The 19,698-nt window shown below is 42.4% G+C and overlaps 2 protein-coding genes across 2 annotated transcripts in view; both read left to right on the top strand.

Moving 5' to 3' along the window:
* Positions 1 to 19,698, top strand: part of LOC311111886 (ADP-ribosylation factor GTPase-activating protein 2-like) — a 183,237-nt gene that overhangs the window by 34,959 nt on the left and 128,580 nt on the right. The gene's annotated exons all lie outside the window — the stretch shown is intronic.
* On the top strand, positions 891 to 17,806 carry LOC311111877 (uncharacterized protein). Its single transcript, XM_084154788.1, has 13 exons — positions 891 to 1,098; positions 5,366 to 5,580; positions 5,960 to 6,103; positions 8,168 to 8,282; positions 9,588 to 9,789; positions 10,703 to 10,844; positions 11,123 to 11,278; positions 11,359 to 11,414; positions 11,541 to 11,716; positions 11,825 to 12,225; positions 13,065 to 13,161; positions 13,452 to 13,686; positions 16,846 to 17,806. The coding sequence occupies exons 1-13, from the start codon at positions 964 to 966 to the stop codon at positions 17,010 to 17,012; spliced, it is 2,241 nt and encodes a 746-aa protein (XP_084010914.1). The 5' UTR covers positions 891 to 963; the 3' UTR covers positions 17,013 to 17,806.

The raw sequence follows: 19,698 nt of genomic DNA, 5'->3' as shown, positions 1-19,698 counted from the left end.
AGGTCCTGGAGTGGCCTAGCCAGTCTTTCTGGAGTGGCCTAGCCAGTCTTTCTGGAGTGGCCTAGCCAGTCTTTCTGGAGTGGCCTAGCCAGTCTTTCTGGAGTGGCCTAGCCAGTCTTTCTGGAGTGGCCTAGCCAGTCTTTCTGGAGTGGCCTAGCCAGTCTTTCTGGAGTGGCCTAGCCAGTCTTTCTGGAGTGGCCTAGCCAGTCTTTCTGGAGTGGCCTAGCCAGTCTTTCTGGAGTGGCCTAGCCAGTCTTTCTGGAGTGGCCTAGCCAGTCTTTCTGGAGTGGCATAGCCAGTCTTTCTGGAGTGGCCTAGCCAGTCTTTCTGGAGTGGCATAGCCAGTCTTTCTGGAGTGGCCTATCCCTTTTTTGTTGTTATTCTGTCTCTCACTGTTCAAATAAACCTACCATTAAAATTATAGACTGATCATGTCTTTGTCAGTGGGCAAATGTACAAAATCAGCAGGGGATCAAATACTTTTTTTCCCTCACTGTATACAGGTAACGAGTTCAAACAGGTGCAGTTAATACAGGTAATGAGTGGAGAACAGGAGGGCTTCTTAAAGAAAAACTAACAGGTCTGTGAGAGCCGGAATTCTTACTGGTTGGTAGGTGATCAAATACTTATGTCATGCAATAAAATGCAAATTAATTACTTAAAAATCATACAATGTGATTTTCTGGATTATTGTTTTAGATTCCGTCTCTCACAGTTGAAGTGTACATATGATAAAAATTACAGACCTCTACATGCTTTGTAAGTAGGAAACCTGCAAAATCAGCAGTGTATCAAATACTTGTTCTCCCCACTGTATGTGTTTAAAATACTTTGAAGTGCATCACAAATCCGGTTATTCCAGTTATTGAACTACTCCACGCCTCTACCACATAAGTGAATATGAACGAGGCACTTGAAGGAAATGATCAGACGGACAGACAGATAGGCTAGGAGAACGCCATCATGGACCTTGGTAGGCTGCTCCTGCTGGTACTCAGCAGTGCCGTCTGCCACAGCACCGATTCAACGTACTATGGTGGGACTATGCGCTGTACAGTGCCGGGATACATTCCCCCGGACTCGAAATGGACAGGGGAGGTAGGTTCCTACGAGTGCATAACTTGATTTGCAATAAATAGTAAATAAATAGTCTACAAAGTATATGCCAAACCTGCCAGTGCCTTTACTACTGTAACACTCATAACCAGTGGTGGGAAAAGTACCCAATTGTCATACTTGAGTAAAATTAAACATAGAAAATGACTCAAGTGAAGTCATACAGTAAAATACTACTAGAGTAAAAGTCATACAATTATTACTTTTAAATGTACTTAAGTATCAAAAGTAAGTGTACTTGCTATAATATAGGATACTTAAGTATCAAAAGTAAAAGTAAATGCTATAAATCATTTCAAATTCCTTTTCAAACCAGACAGCACGAATTGTTTTAATGTTATTTTTTATGTATGGATAGCCAGAGGCATACTCCAACACTCAGACATAATTTACAAACGAAGCATTTGCGTTTAGTGAGTCCTACAGATCCGAGGCAATAGTGATGACCGCTTGTTCCAGAACCGAACATTTTCCTGTCCTGCTAAGCATTCGAAATGAGTACTTTTGGGTGTCAAGGGAAATGTGGGTAAAAAGTACATATTTTCTTTACCGGTACGGGGGGGACATGACCCACCCACATTCTGAAATTGCATTTTTGTTCCCCCTAGTTTTATCATTGCACCGTTATACAAAAAGATGCATCAGTGTGTTTTAGGACCATGCAGACACCTCAGAGCGGTCGGGTATGCTGTTTGGCGGTTTCAACTGGCTGGATTTAAGATCCGTGCGGACACCGCAGATCGTGCGGACAGGCTGTGGCTGCAGTCCAAACTCAAAGCTGACAGCGCTTTGCCTCAAACCCTCAGCCCTTGAATTACGTTTTCACATCCGAGTGTACCTTAAATGTCTCTTGCCCAAGTGAGGGAGAGTGATGATCGGAGAGGCAAACTTGGTGGAAATCTAGAAATTGATCTTAAAAACAACCAACCTAAAGCTATTAATGTACCTAGGCAGCACTCCTTTCAGGTAGCTAGCTACATTTACCCATAGCTGGCTAGCTAGTTTTCGTTTGGTTATTTATTACAATACATTTAAGAATTCCCAAAAATATGTTTATGAATCTAGCTATGTTTTATAGGCTCCTCACTTCAAGACTAAGGCAATTTGCCACAGCTAAAATCAATGTCTTCTATATATATTTTTTAGCACGCTTGCTTCATAATTTTGTCTGACATGCCGAAAATGCAGCATTGTTGATTACATTTGACACTTGGCGGCCACCAGAATTTGACACATGACTACAGTTTGCATTGAATTGTGGGTCATATCAACCCCACAACTAATCAAAGTGCTTCATTCGCTCCCTCGAGCTAAATCGAGGGTCGAGGGGGCAATGTTTGTGAATTGGACCTCCACTTAAGATGGCAATCAAACTGCATCCGGTTTCGACCGGAATTCCCCTGGAAAGAGGCTAGCGCGAAGGCTGAGGGGGTAAAAATAATGTGTTTGGACTGCAGCCTGTTAGAAGCCAAAGTTTATGAACCGACACGGAGAGATGAACAGAGGTAGCTGCTGTCTGTGTTGCGCTTTTTCTCCGAGTTGTTAAAGCACTTTTTTTTTTTACATAGTCCCCCCATTTTAGGGGGAGCAAAAGTATTGGGACAAATTCATTTGTATGTGTATAAAAGTATTAAAAAGTTAAGTATTTGGTCCCACATTCATAGCATCCAATGACTACATCAAGCTTGTGACTCTACACATTTGTTGGATGCATTTGCTGTTTGTTTTGGTTGTGTTTCACATCATTTTGTGGCTAATAGAAATTAATGGTAAATAATGTATTGTGTCATTTTGGAGTCACTTTTATTGTGAATAAAATATGTTTTTAAACACTTGTACATTATGTGCATGCTACCATGATTATGGATAATCCTGAATGAATCCTGAATACTGATGAGTGAGAAAGTTAGACACAAATATCATACCCCCAAGACATGCTGTCCTCTCACAATTACAATAACAGGGGAGGTTAGCATTCTGATATTTGTGCTTCTATAACTTTGTCACTCAAGCTGACAGTCTGCACTTTAATCTTAGTTACTTTACACCACTGCTCATAACTAATTTCACATGGTAAATGTACAATTTCTGGAGGCAAAAGAAACACACACAATGCATTAAAATGGTTGAAATGATGTAGCCTAATTAATAACTTTTGAGGAATATTTTTATTTTTTACATGGAAATGAAAATGAATGTCAGTAGAACATGTGATCGCACAGGTTTGGCATGCACTTCCAATAAAAAAGAATCTATAAACCAGCTCTGATTCTGAAAGCCACGTGTTCATCCATGCCTTTTCTTTAGCAACTGTTAAAGAAAACTGTTCAGACATATAGAACAGATGTCTGACCAATCTTCATTGATTGGTGGAGTATCAGGTAAAAGATAGAACATCAACAGACAAGGACATGGCTAGGGTTGATGACAGTACACTGCAAACCCCAATGTGCTTTCATTACTCAAAACTTGTGAGGAAACTCATTGCACTTAATATGTCTAAGTACAATAAACTTAAAGTGATATAGTCACTGTGACCCTGTAGGGATCCAGATTTTAGTTGTATCAGCTTGAACATTTGGAGTAATGCCCCCACTAAGCCACGCCTCCAATATAATTTCCCATTGTGCCTTGCCTTTTGGAGTGAATTGTCGAGTTACCACCCATTACTGTATTTGTTAGTGACAGAGACATGGTTGTTGAATTTGTTCTTTTTTCATTCCTGTGACCTTCACCAAGTGAGTTCCTAGGAGAATGTTATCATTTTAATTAACTCCTTATGACAATAAATTACATATCTCATCAGGCCTTATTATGAATCCTAGCTTTACCCTAATACAGTGGCCTGAAACTCATGGTTTACAGGCCACATAAGGCCTGCAAGTACGGTTGCAAAATTCCAGTAACTTTCCCCAAATTCCCAGATTAATATATATATATTTTTTGAGTTTATGTGATTTATCATTTAGTTTTGAGTCAGTACTACTTAAACATTAAGTAAATAATGACTTTTCATTGAGTTCAACTTACTACAAGTATTTGAGTTAAAAATGCCTTGGGATTTACAGTGTAGTTTGTGGTCAATTCCAAGTAATTTCCTGTTAGTAGAATTGCAAATGAAAAATCTTAAATGCAATTCATTAAAAAAATTAACAGCACGCCGAATCAAATCCACATCCAATGAAAGTAAGGAATTGATTTAGCAGCTTTTCAACATAAACTTGGTGCTGGAAGAAATTGGGGGAAAGATCGTCAAGTTGATAAATAGCATGAGAAATGGGACAATATTACAGTACATTTACCATCTAATGCACACTTGAGAACCATTCCATAAGATTAATTAATAGATTATATCAAACATGTATTACTTATTCTTTCTATCTCGGTGCAACCATTATTATTTCTATCTTGATTCAACCATTATTATTTATATCTTGATTCAACCATTATTATTTATATCTTGATTCAATCATTATTATTTATATCTTGATTCAACCATTATTATTTATATCTTGATTCAACCATTATTATTTATATCTTGATTCAACCATTATTATTTATATCTTGATTCAACCATTATTATTTATATCTTGATTTTACATTTTTACATGTCATTTAGCAGACGCTCTTATCCAGAGCGACTTACAGTTAGTGCATACATTATTCTTTTTTATTTTCATACTGGCCCCCCGTGGGAATCGAACCCACAACCCTGGCGTTGCAAACGCCATGCTTTACCAACTGAGCTACCTCCCTGCCGGCCATTCCCTCCCCTACCCTGGACGACGCTGTGGCCAATTGTGCACCGCCCCATTGGTTTCCCGGTTGCAGCCGGCTACAGCAGAGCCTGAATTCGAACCAGGATCTCTAGTGGCACAGCTAGCCCTGCGATGCAGTGCCTTAGACCACTGCGCCACTCGGGAGGACTTGATGCAACCATTATTATTTATATCTTGATTCAACCATTATTCTTTCTAGCTTGATGCAACCATTATTCTTTATATCTTGATTCAACCATTCTTCTTTCTATCTTGATTCAACCGTTTCTAATCATTCTTAATGCAACCTATCTCCCCTATCAGGGCCCTATTTTCAAAAAGCTTCTCAGAGTAGTAGTGCTGATCTAGGATGACATCCCCCCTGTCCATATACTCTTATTCATTATGATCTAAAAGGCGAAACTGATCCTGTATCAGCCTCCTACTCTGAGACTGTCTGTGAATATGGGCCCTGACCTGTGTGCTGGCAGGTACAATTCCACTATCGTGAGAATGGCCGGGACAGGTGTGAACAGCAGTTCTCCTGGGAGTGCACCAGCGGCTCCTGTAATGGCAGTGCAAACCGACAAGGACCTGTCGTGCAAACCAACAAGGACCAGTCAGGCCAAAACCTCTGGTGCCAGTCGGAGGGACTCTTCACTAGGAACTTCACTAGGGACCAGAAAACCCAATCCTACACCCTGAGGTAAACTTGGATTTTCTGTGTGTGGTGGAGGAAGGGGGGGTTAATGTCAGCCTCTGGGTGTTTGGGTGTTAGAGACAGGAAGTAATCTGTTGAATGCTGTTTTGAAGAGTAATAAGCATGTCATCTAGGCGTCTTAACGCCTCACCCCCCGACACACACACAAACCCCCTATAGTTAGTGTTGCTGTGTCTGTCGTGCTCCGATCCCATCAAACAACATTTTGCTGGATTTTTATGTTGGAAAGACATTGCATTGCAATCTGAGCACTGTGGAAATAACAGTTATATTGATGATGTGGATGGAATCGCTAGAAAAGACTGATGAATGATGTCATATTTAATCTAATACTTCAATGCACTGATTCAACCTCTCATTGTAGTGACTCAGGTTGCTGTTGGGGCTCCAATGTCAATGGAAAGACCAACTGGACAATGCACACCAAGGTGGATTTGGGGTTACGGGTTAGCCCGGGGCCGCCAACCCAAAACACACCTCCTGTCACGGCAACTGTCCCAACCCTACGGTAGGACCATGAGGGAAGCAAACTGAATGTATCAAAAATAGTTTCTGCCAAACAACCACCTACTAAACTTAGTGGCATATTTCAAACGGAGCCCTATTAACCCTTTAGAACCAATAGCGGCCGTCTGTCACGCCCTGGCTCTGGGGACACTGTTATGTTGAGCCAGGGTGTGTAATTCTATGTTTGTATTTCTATGTTGGCCTGAGTGACTCCCAATCAGAGGCAACGAGTGTCAGCTGGTTGTCTCTGATTGGGAGCCATATTTAACTGTCTGTCTTTCACTTTGTGTTGGTGGTTTCTTGTTCTTATTTGGTTTGTGTTACACCGTAGACATCACGTTATCGTCTGTTGTTTTGATCGGTTGATCATTCATTAATAAATATGTTCACCTTCAACGCTGCGCATTGGTCTCTCCCTGACGATCGTGACAGAAGAAACCACCAGAACTGGACCAAGCAGCCTAGTGAGGAGCAGAGTGGGTGGACTTGGCAACAGTGGAGGCAGAGCTTCGACTGGGTCAAGCCGAATGAGGAGCTGAATGGCGGAGATTGGAAGCAGAAGAGCGAGAGTTGGGCGAGAATTATCGAGGCCTGGCCCACGGGGAAGAGAGACTCCCAGAAAATTTTTAGGGGGGGGGGCTCACGATGTCGGACCAGCAGGAGGCCGCGATAGAGCGGCCCAGCGGGTTGCCAGAGGAGGCCGCCAGGTTACGGGGGCCACTGGTCGAAGAGGGGATGGAGGATGTAGAGGCACGGCGAGAGGTACTGGCGTGTGTTGCCAGTCCGGTCCGGCCCGTTCCAGATCCCGGTGTAGGGCCAGTGGTGTGTGTCCCCAGTACGGTCCGGTCCATTCCTGCTCCCCGCACCAAGTCAGTGGTGCGTTTCGTCAGCCCTGTCCGGCCCGGTCCTGCTCTCCGCACCAAGTCTGTGGTGCGCGTCGCCAGCCCAGTCCGGCCCATTCCTGCTCCCCGCACCAAGTCTGTGGTGCGTTTCGTCAGCCCTGTCCGGCCCGTTCCTGCTCTCCGCACCAAGTCTGTGGTGCGCGTCGCCAGCCCAGTCCGGCCCATTCCTGCTCCCCGCACCAAGTCTGTGGTGCGTTTCGTCAGCCCTGTCCGGCCCGTTCCTGCTCTCCGCACCAAGTCTGTGGTGCGCGTCGCCAGCCCAGTCCGGCCCATCCAAGCTCCCCGCACCAAGTCAGTGGTGCGCTTCGTCAGCCCGGTCCGGCCCGCTCCTGCTCCCCGCACCAAGTCAGTGGTGCGTTTCGTTAGCCCGGCTCGGTCCGCTCCTGCTCCCCACACCAAGCCAGTGGTGTGCGTCGTCGGTCCGGCACGGCCCGTGCCTGTTCCGCTGGTGCCTGGTCCGGCACCGGTCAGATGCGTTACGCCGGAGCTAGAGCAATCCGCTCCATCAGTGTGCAGTCCAGCTCCGGCCAGCGGGGCCAGACCGGACCAGGGGTACTTTGGGGGGTTGGAGAGGGAGTGGGGATCAGGCCCGGAGCCGGATCCGCCGCCAAGGCGGAGTGCCCACCCGGTCCCTCCCCTGTGGTATTTAGTTGGCGCGGTCGGAGTCCGCGCCTTTAGGGGGGGGTACTGTCACGCCCTGGCTCTGGGGACACTGTTATGTTGAGCCAGGGTGTGTAATTCTATGTTTGTATTTCTATGTTGGCCTGAGTGACTCCCAATCAGAGGCAACGAGTGTCAGCTGGTTGTCTCTGATTGGGAGCCATATTTAACTGTCTGTCTTTCACTTTGTGTTGGTGGTTTCTTGTTCTTATTTGGTTTGTGTTACACCGTAGACATCACGTTATCGTCTGTTGTTTTGATCGGTTGATCATTCATTAATAAATATGTTCACCTTCAACGCTGCGCATTGGTCTCTCCCTGACGATCGTGACACCGTCTCAGTAATCTACAGCAGCATTCTAGAATTCTATTGTGGTCTAAAAGGTTAAACAATGTATTCAGTTTACTCTACATCTAGATAACAACACAGTCATGTCGCTGCTATCTGTGATTATTATCTACTAATGAAAGTGTTTTGTTTCTCTCTGTGATGTCATGAGTAGAGTTCCTCAGAACTGCTTTTCCAGTCTTCCTCTCTTGGCCTATGACCCGGATGGAGATGACGTGAGGTGCCACTTCCCTGTGAACGTCACACACCGCAACATTACACTTGACAGGGTAAGAAAATAAACAATGTCCCTCCCTGCAGATTGATGTAGATTCAATCAAGCCCGTTTATTAACGGTTTAGTGCATGGGGTATTATCAAGCTAGCTAAAATCATATTGGTTGAAGAATTGTTTACACTTCAAAGGCATGTGAACAATCCCCCCCAATGTTTTTATGAATATCGCTAGCAACAACAGAATAAAAACATTTCTTATTACATACCCACAGTAGAAAAGAGGAGAATATCTTCTTTCTAATGATGTCAACTTTTTCTCAACTCCTAATATTGAGCAAATTACACTCACTGGAGTATCTGACATAGGATTTAAAAAAGCACCCGCCAATAGGGGTGGCTTCATGTGCTCGTGGGAAATGGGAAACTGGGAAGTGGGATGTCGTAAGTCCGACATGAATGTGTTCACGTGCCTTTGAAGGTGGAACAATTCTTCAACCAATAAGATTTTAGCTAGCTTGATAAGCTAACGTTGCTAATAATAAAGTTAGCTAGTTTGCTTAACATTGACGATATGGTCAAACTAGCTACATTATCCTCATTGATAACGTTGGTAATTGTCCAAAAAATGGATTTGTTGTCATCTTTTGGTTGAAAAGGTGAAAGGTCAGAGAACATGGCAACTCGGGTAACAACATTTTCTCCAAGTTTCCCACTTGTAATTCCGACTTGGAGGGTCTTTCAAGTGAAATTGTCCCACTTCCGATAACTCGGATAGCACGTGAACGGGGAATAGGCTACAAGTGCGACAAGTGCCGCTGGCTGCTGGTGAGCTTTCTTGACGTGGACATAATGTTTTGCCAACACATGGCTAACCTTTGTTTAACCCGATAAACAGCTGCTCTTAGCGAAAATGTGTTTGGAGTTACCTTTCTAGCTAATAGGGCTATGTTAAAGTTTACACTTCCTATTCTAATTATAATGTGGGGAGGTCAAAAATAATGAAAACGATCTACCAAATCGATTCATTTTAAAATGTTGACTACTTCTCCTTGCCATTATCATTTACCTGATGTGAAGAAGAAAAAACGTTTTTTGCTAACGTATGATGTTGGTCCCTGGTTTGCCTGGGAGGGGGACCCTGGGCAAGAACATGTTGAAGATCCCTGGTCTAGTGTGAAAGACCCCTGTTCATTATTATGTATTATATCCCATTCAATCCACTTGAGCACTGATCTAGAATCAGCTTTTCCATTTTAGATCATAATGAATAGGATGACGTGGACAGGGAGAACCTGTTCCTAGATCAGCAGTGTTATGAAGGTGGGGCCCAGGAGTCACTGTATCTTCTGATCCCTCCAGGTCCAGTGTACTCTGCATGCCACAGGCCTGTTGGTTGTAGGGGTGCATGTATTTGAGATCCTGCTGCAGGACCACCCCGCTGTAGATGTCAACATGACGGGATATAAATCAAATTATACCAGGAAGGCCCTGAACGAGTCCTCTGTCAATAACCCAACTCCGACCCCGTTCAGCCGCGTGCCCTTGCAGTTTGCTGTGGAGAGTAAGTAGCATGTATCACTCTCACAGTTGAATGCCTCATTTTGGCATAGTGAACCAACCAATCAATTTTAATTACATTTGATTTCTATAGCGTTTTGTCTAGTCGTATAATATGTATACATCAGTGACGTATAATCATTTGTAAAAAAAAAAGAACAGAATTTGAGTTGCATTTTGGAAAAGTGGCACAGGTTTGAAAATTGAAATCTTAGTTTGTTTATGCAAATCTTGTTTTGTTCACCTGGTGGAATGACAGTAGAGATGATGATGCATTCCAAAATGGCAGCCTACATGGTGTTACTCTCCCTAACTACAATCTACCTCTATTTACTGAGAGCAGCACAAAATGCTATCAATCTAGCAAAGAACAAACACCCTACTGCCCCTGAGAATATAATCCCACAACAATTTAGTCCGAAGTCATTGTCAGTCATTGTTTACAGACATGTATGTCCCTGTGGATCCTCTAAAGGGGCAATCTGGGATTCCAACAACAACAAAGCGGACACCCTGCCACTTTCTTTGGTAAACAGCTGAAGGATGGGGCTGGAGAAATGCAACCACTCTCAAATGTATAGACGGAGCTATGGATACAAGGACTGACCGTCCATGAAATCAAAATGATAGCTATGGATACAAGGACTCGCCATCCATGAGATCCAAATGATAGCTTTAACCATGTTATGAAGCTACACAAACAATAGTGAAACAAGCTTGTATTTTGGGTAGTGATTTATTAAGACAGTTGAACTAAGCTCCTGAGGCATTTATATAAATGATAGTCTTCAAGAATCAATGTCTATGTATCAATAATTGAATAGTCCAATAATGGATGTAGCAATCCCAGATGTAGCAATTGCCCCTTTTAACACACCTACTAGATGTCTAAAACATGTCCTTTCTGTGGGTTTTAGTCCAGCCAACTCTGCCCAACTGTCTCCCTGGCTACACACGACCACAGTTCTTGACTCCGACACCTTCACATGGGGATGTCCATCATGCTGCTGTGGGTCACCTGTACCAGCTCGATGCCCGAGTAAAAACCTCCCATGCCAAGTAAGAGTACCTCTCTCACCTACATCCCCTTACTGTCCAAAACTCCATTGACTTCCCCTGTTGTTTTACCTCTGGACTGACTGCAGAGACACCACACCACTTAGCAATGCTAGTTTTTTTTTATTCAATCTGAAACTGAACTTGAAACCAGCTTGAACAGCACATGAAAAACCGGAACATGAATGAGATGAACAGAGTTTGATATGAACAAAATACTCCTTGGCATCCTCACGCTTGTCCAGGGGTTGTAACTTTTCTGTCTTTCTGCTTCCTCTAAGGATATTTGACTTCCAGGTCAGCGGCCCTCCCAACATGACCAAGAAGATCCAGGATGAGGGCTTTGGTGTCACGAGGCTCTTCCTGGGCTGGACCCCACAGGAAAGCCACCTGAAACAAAACATTCCCATCTGTTTCACTGCCGAGACAAATGAGAGGTACGTTAAAGGGACATTTACAGTAGTTGTTGTGGTTGTTGTTGGTGTTGTTCGGTGGTCATTGTTGTTCTTAATTTCAGCCAATCAGAGATGAGATGTGTGGTTGTGGCGGTGGCCAAAGGCCTCGCACTTACAGGTCAGTTGATTTTCACCACCTCCAATCATTGCACTGTTGCTAGATAGACTTCCATGTGTGATATAGGGTAAGATCCAATCCTAACATGATGATACACACATAACCCCTCATCTCCTCTGGGTACAGGTGAGGCGAATGTTTCGTGCACAGCGAATAGAATCACCATCGTCGTGAGCAAGGCCTATCTGCCTGAGATGGACATGAAGTGGCTGCGGCTAGCAGACTCCTCCTGCTCCCTGACCTCCAACCAAACACACATCATGGGTACCATGTCACTCAACTCCTGTGGCACAAAGATGGAGGTATGAGACACACACATCACATACTTGGAGGCATGCCCTCTCTTTCGCCTCTCTTGTGTTTTGCTTCTTGTCTTCCTAAATCTGGTTTCTCTCTCCTCCTCTATCTAGGATGCAGGTGACTTCATGGTGTTCAAAAACGAAATCAACTCCTTCGACGCGGTCAACGCAACCATCACGCGACATAACCGGATCAACATCGTCTTCTCCTGCCGGTACCCCAAGACTGTCAGCTTTTCCAACTACTACCAGATCCACAGCTCCAACTACATGTTCACCCAGTCCAACTTTGGTAGCTTCGGCTACACATTTGAGGTCTTCAGGGACAGTAAGTTCAGCCAGAAGGTGGATCCCAGTGCTTACCCAGTGAAGGCGAAGCTGATGGACAAGCTCTACATGGGCATCCAGGCCCAGTCTGATCTGCCCAAGGTACAGCTGTTGGTGGAGTCTTGCAAAGCCACCCCTGATGACAGCGCCAGCAGCAGTGTCTTCTACGACCTCATCAAAGACGGGTGAGGGGGGGGGGGGGGGTCGCACAAAAGGGCTGTGGGCTTGAAGCTGTGAAAGAGGAATAGCAGGAACCTGCCCGTCGTACTGTCTTTCTTACATATTGAACCTTTATTTAGGCAGGGACCAAGGCCTCCTTTACAAGGGAGCCCTGCATGACAAACAATTACACACCCAAGGCAGCATAGGAAGTACACGACATGTTTCCTGGTTTACCACCCCTGTTGCATTATGTGGCTTGAAATGCTAATCTTGTTTTGTTCACACTTTAGAGTAAAAATTATGAGAATGACCGGTTACATTGAACAAAATATAAACGCAATGTTCAATGCAAATCTTATTTTGTTCACCTGCAAGAGTAAAGAATGTGTGAACAACAGGTAACAGTCAACATAATGTCGTATTCCAAAATGGTAAACAATGTTGCTTTGTTTTCCCTAACAATTTGTTTTGTTTTCCACAATTGCTATTCGTCTATCAGCCTATTGACTAAGAGCAACACAACATGCTATTGTCAAGCACTATTTGTCTATCAGTCCATTGACTAAGAGCAGCACAACATGCTATTGTCAAGCGCTATTTGTCTATCAGTCCATTGACTAAGAGCAGCACAACATGCTATTGTCAAGCGCTATTTGTCTATCAGTCCATTGACTAAGAGCAGCACAACATGCTATTGTCAAGCTTAAAATGGGACTGAGAGATTGCGAAACGTAATCATGAATTAATTTGTCTCCATCCTGTCTTAGTAAAATGTTCTTTCTTTCTTTCTTTCTTTCTTTCTTTCTTTCTTTCTTTCTTTCTTTCTTTCTTTCTTTCTTTCTTTCTTTCTTTTTCAATGAAGGTGTCTAAAGGATGAGACTGTCAAAGTTTATCCCGGTAACCTAACCCAATTCTACTTTGAGGTCCAGGCCTTCAAATTCACTGGGAGCTACGATCAGGTAAAACTTAACATCAAAATGAGTTTACTTAACGTTCTTTCTTTCTTAGTTATATTTACTCACTTTATTAGAGTATAATCATGTTGCATCAATATGGAATTTACCTGAAGTCATCAAAATGCACAGATTTTGTCTTATTTAGACCCAGATTTCAACCTGTGATAAATGTGTATTTCACATTATTTCAATGAAATATCGATCCAAATGGTTGATTGTGGCTGTTGATCCAGTATTAGGAAAACCTTCTTGGATGGTTCATCTCCCTTTCACATCCCATGACCCTCCTTTAGGTGTACCTCACCTGTACCGTCATCCTGTGTGAGCTGGGAAACCCCAACTCTAGGTGTGCCCAGGGCTGCCTGAACAAAGGCTTGCAGAGGCGCAGGCGAGAGCTCCCCAACGGAGAGACAGACAGGCACTACATAACCCAGGGTCCTTTCCTTGTGGTCAGAGAGGCCCAGCCCGGTGCAGACCAGAAGACCGGTGCAGTCGAGGAGACGGGTGCAGGCGAAAAGACCCGTGCAGGTAATTACCCCGCTCTTAGGGATGGAACACCATCTACAGAATTGGTACCTGGAGGAAAACGGGGACGGGTCATGCTTTTTCAATTTCAGTCACAGAGGGTTTAGTATTTTTGACATCTAGTCCAGGGGAGGGTCATGTAATTTATGAAATGTAAATATTTCTCCGTGTTTTAGAATTAGTTGCTTATTAGGCTCTATATCGGTGTGTTCCCGACGCCGCCCCTCATCTCTGACTCTCCGCTGGGCGCGCAATATCAAGTGGTCAAGGCAGGGCTATTTAGCGTGATCTCAATCATATGATCCATAGCCTGTAGGCTATTTAGCGTGGTCTCAATCATATGATCCATAGCCTATAGGCTATTTAGCGTGGTCTCAATCATATGATCCATAGCCTATAGGCTATTTAGCGTGGTCTCAATCATATGATCCATAGCCTGTAGGCTATTTAGCGTGGTCTCAATCATATGATCCATAGCCTGTAGGCTATTTAGCGTGGTCTCAATCATATGATCCATAGCCTGTAGGCTATTTAGCGTGGTCTCAATCATATGATCCATAGCCTATAGGCTATTTAGCGTGGTCTCAATCATATGATCCATAGCCTATAGGCTATTTAGCGTGGTCTCAATAATATGATCCATAGCCTATAGGCTATTTAGCGTGGTCTCAATCATATGATCCATAGCCTATAGGCTATTTAGCGTGGTCTCAATCATATGATCCATAGCCTATAGGCTATTTAGCGTGGTCTCAATCATATGATCCATAGCCTGTAGGCTATTTAGCGTGGTCTCAATCATATGATCCATAGCCTGTAGGCTATTTAGCGTGGTCTCAATCAAATGATCCATAGCCTGTAGGCTATTTAGCGTGGTCTCAATCATATGATCCATAGCCTGTAGGCTATTTAGCGTGGTCTCAATCATATGATCCATAGCCTGTAGGCTACGAAGTGCATGCTCAGAGAAGCACAGAACAAAGTTATATTTCTCAGATAGCTGCTGGGATGGTGTAAATAAAACTAGGCTGAATTACACTCTGCAATGGATATTCCAACCCTGAGCCCTGGACCTGCTCTGCTCTTGCCGATCAAATAACGTTTTTGTGTGCTGCCTGACCAATGGCTGTGCTGTGTAGGCCTATGGTGGCAGTTCAGAAGGAGAGTCAAAGGCTTCCTCTGAAATGTATTTTTTTCATTAGGCCTAGTCCAAAAAAGGTACTATTTTGCGCTCAGATTAGCCTATAGCCTATGTTCTGTTCAGCTTGAGAATGAGAGCGCGAAGGTGAGAAGGAGGACCAGAGGTCAACTCTGATAGCTTGCTACCACTATAATTGATTTTATTAAAAACAATATGTTTCTTGCCCATGATGTATTTATCAGAGTTATTGACCTCACAATAAGCCAGATTTGAGTAACTTGCATTGTTGTGCTGAAACTAGAAGCAGCAGCCACGGCACAATCAATCGGAAATGAACAGCTCATGGTGCTGAAATTAGGCAAATCCCATTAGGCATAATTCATTTCAACTGTCTTCATTTTAATTAGACTTTACTAACAACAAGAGGGCTTTGTGTTGGAGCCTATTTCTTCCTATTGAAGAAATAAGAGGTAGGCCTACCTGTTTGGCAGATGAAATTAGGCCATAGGCTGCTAAATCCATAGATGTGTCGGCCAATTCCTCCACCCACCATGCACTCTTTAAATAGCCTACCTCTGTGTCAGGGAAGGGCTGTTAAGTTAAAACCAGGACTCGAATTGAGGGTGTATGAGAGGGTATGCCATAGGCCTACCTTTTATTAAAGAATATAGCAAAAATTCATAGGCCTACCCTTTGTTAGCTTAAGATTTTGAAGAAAATAAAACTGATCCGATTATATAAAAGTGATCTATAACAGCGCTTTGGTCCGTGATGCTATACTCTAGAAACAAGCTGTAAAATACCCGGGAAAGACGTGGCTCCGGTGCATATGTGGATATCATTGTTTAGTTTCTTTGACATTCAGAGGCGGAGCTACAGCCGAGGAGACCAAAAATGGACTTTGCTTGGAAAGTAATCTAATTCTGTCACTATCAATTGATTAAGCTATTCACTTTCCGTACAACAGAAGATGTTTAAACCCAGACAGCTTTTAGGGAAACACTTGTGACCTTCTCTCGTTGGATTAAGCCACGGAAGAAGAGTAGTTAGCAGTTAAAGCTTACATCTTTCTGCGTCGTTAGGCCTACTCTGTCAAGGACAATGCTCAGATTCCTAATGACGTCTCAGATGTAATTATTTGCAAACAGGAACAGTTTCGTTGCAAACAAGACACACTGATTTGGCATTGGAGAGATATGATAAGATGAACAAATATGCATATCTATCTGTCTATTCTTAGCTGTAATTTGGGTCATTTGTGTGGTTTAAAAAAATATTCTACTAATATGTAAAATGATGTAGAATTGCATGACATTTTTATAAAAGGCTATTTATTCTCGGACCTGCACATACGATGATAGATTCATGGATTGCTTTTACTGTAAAGGATATGTTTCCACCCCTACTCTTGTCCACGGTGGTCTGTGAACCCACAACCTTCTGGCCCGCAGACCTGTGCACTATCAACATTCCTGCATTGCCAAATAATGCATATAGGACAAAGAACAGTTTCTACATTTGCATATCTAAGGCTCTGCTCTGTCCAAGAAGTGAGAGTAAACGTTAGATATGTTCTCTGCTTTTCCACTTTGTTTTAATTATTATTTTGGGTATAAGGGAGGGTCACTTAATTTTTTAAATTTTTTTAAGCGTTCAGGGAGGGTTTGGTAAAATACTGTATATTTTGCTGAAGGGAGGGCCATCCATTTTCATTTCTGAGTGGTCCGATTTCCTCCATGTAACCGTTATTATAAATAACGTTCACTCCTTTAGTAAAGGGTTAATTCATATCAGGATTAGACCAGAGAAACACCAGTATGTCCCAGACAATTATGTTGAAGCATTTAGGATTAGGTTATATGGTCAACCAGACCTAAAACATAACCCTAAACATGCTGACTGGATGGACTGTGTCCCAATACTTTTTCATGACTGCCTTTCCTTGCCTGCCTTTTCCTAAACGAACAGATCCAAACTCCATTCCTCTGATGTCATTATGTTGTTTTTGCTGTTGATTGCAGCTCCTGTTGTAGACGCGGAAGCTACATATTTTCTCAGATCGAACATGGGAACCATAGTCTTCGCCGGGTTGTTCATCATGACCTTGATGCTGCTGGGTGTGGTCGTGGTCTATTTGTTGAAGAAGAGGAGGGCTGAAGAACGCAAGGCTCTCATTGCATTTGATTAGAGAAGTGGAACTGGATTTGTGCCTGACCAGGATCATGTGACTGACCATACTTCTGGTTTACCCAAAGTAAAGCACATCTTTCTTTTTTTTTCAATCAAATTTGTATTTACTTTTAACAACAAATTAACACTAGTTTAAATACTGAATACGGTAACATTAACTACACACATGAACACTAGTTTACATACTGAATACGGTAACATTAACTACACACATTAACACTAGTTTACATACTTAATACGGTAACATTAACTACACACATTAACACTAGTTTACATACTGAATACGGTAACATTAACTACACACATGAACACTAGTTTACATACTGAATACGGTAACATTAACGCTAGTTTACATACTGAATACGGTAACTAACTACACACATTAACACTAGTTTACATACTGAATACGGTAACATTAACTACACACATTAACACTAGTTTACATACTGAATACGGTAACATTAACACTAGTTTACATACTGAATACGGTAACATTAACACTAGTTTACATACTGAATACGGTAACATTAACACTAGTTTACATACTGAATACGGTAACATTAATACTAGTTTACATACTGAATACGGTAACATTAACTACACAAATGTAGTTAGTTCATTCTCATTCCCTATAACATTCTTCTTTTTTTATTTTTCAAAACAATTTCAACATGCTAGACATCTAGTTTTTTTAGAGGTTGGATCAACATCTGAATCAAGAAAATTGAAAAAATAATGATAATGACAATCCTGTTATGCAAATAAGTCTGTATTGATTAAATACATTTTAGGAAAAAGTCCTCTCTTACTGTTCTCTGCCTCAACACTCACCACTCATTCAAACATGATTAACTCCTTTAAAGGGGCAATTATTTTGTTACTAATAAATTAATGATATGTACCCATTGATTCTTGAAGAATATTTATAAATGCCTCATGAGCTTAGTTCAAGTGTCGTACCCCATCAGAACCCAAAATATAAGCTTGTTTTACTTCAATGTTTGTAAACAAAGTAAATGTAAACAAACTATATAGCCTCAGAACATGTTTCTTAGCTATGGATCCTTGCAGCTATAGTGCCGTATATGAATTTGAGGGTGGTTACATTATTCCAGCCCCGTCCCTCAGCTTTTTACCGAAACAGGGGCAGGGTGCCTGGTCTTCTCCATTTAGCATGTTTAAATATGCAGAACCACCTCTTCTGTCGAAGCTTTGCCTGGTCTTCTCCATTTAGCATGTTTAAATATGCAGAACCACCTCTTCTGTCGAAGCTTTGCCTGGTCTTCTCCATTTAGCATGTTTAAATATGCAGAACTACCTCTTCTGTCGAAGCTTTGCCTGGTCTTCCCTATTTAGCATGTTTAACTATGCAGAACCACCTCTTCTGTCGAAGCTTTGCCTGGTCTTCTCCATTTAGCATGTTTAAATATGCAGAACCACCTCTTCTGTCAAAGCTTTGCCAGGTCTTCTCCATTTAGCATGTTTAAATATGCAGAACAACCTCTTCTGTCGAAGCTTTGCCTGGTCTTCTCCATTTAGCATATTTAACTATGCAGAACCACCTCTTCTGTCAAAGCTTTGCCTGGTGTTCTCCATTTAGCATGTTTAAATATGCAGAACCACCTCTTCTGTCGAAGCTTTGCCTGGTCTTCTCCATTTAGTATATTTAACTATGCAGAACCACCTCTTCTGTCAAAGCTTTGCCTGGTGTTCTCCATTTAGCATGTTTAAATATGCAGAACCACCTCTTCTGTCAAAGCTTTGCCAGGTCTTCTCCATTTAGCATGTTTAAATATGCAGAACCACCTCTTCTGTCAAAGCTTTGCCTGGTCTTCCCTATTTAGCATGTTTAACTATGCAGAACCACCTCTTCTGTCGAAGCTTTGCCTGGTCTTCTCCATTTAGCATGTTTAACTATGCAGAACCACCTCTTCTGTCGAAGCTTTGCCTGGTCTTCTACATTTAGCATGTTTAACTATGCAGAACCACCTCTTCTGTCAAAGCTTTGCCTGGTCTTCTCCATTTAGCATGTTTAAATATGCAGAACCACCTCTTCTGTCAAAGCTTTGCCTGGTCTTCTCCATTTAGCATGTTTAAATATGCAGAACCACCTCTTCTACCTGTTCTAGATAGATGCACATATGTCAATATCATATACTGAATATGTCATCAGACATCCAACACCTATTAAGCTCTTGTTTACAATTGACAGATAGGAAAATTAGGGAATGACTTGTATATAATCATCATTATTGTAATGGCAGGTTTAATAACCCTCAGTTACCAGGCTGTTAGTGTAATTATAGAGAAGTGATCTACACTTTATGAGCGTTTGGCCCACACTGAATGAGTTCCATTTCGAGAGCTTGGTTCAATCTGCATTATTGTCAAAATTGAGTTATTGACATAGCCTTGTTCTGTTCAATGTCCTCCACCTATATATTACTTGAAATACCCCAATTCATGTTAAGTTCAAAAGAATACAATTTTTAAAAAAACTGCTGACACCATTCAAACCAATGAGGAAAATGTAAAGCCAATAATCTCCATATTTTTTGCAGATAGAACCTTAGAGTCCAAAGCTCTCAAATTGTTTGTTTATGTCATGACCTCTACTACCTGCCGCTCTCACCATTGGTTTGTTTCTGAGTCTGCTACAGTGGTGTGAAGTGCTTACTTAGAAG

This window comes from Coregonus lavaretus (assembly GCF_964263955.1).
Source record: "Coregonus lavaretus genome assembly, chromosome: 37".
NCBI lineage: Eukaryota > Metazoa > Chordata > Actinopteri > Salmoniformes > Salmonidae > Coregonus > Coregonus lavaretus.
This window is presented reverse-complemented; position numbering and strand designations above follow the sequence as displayed.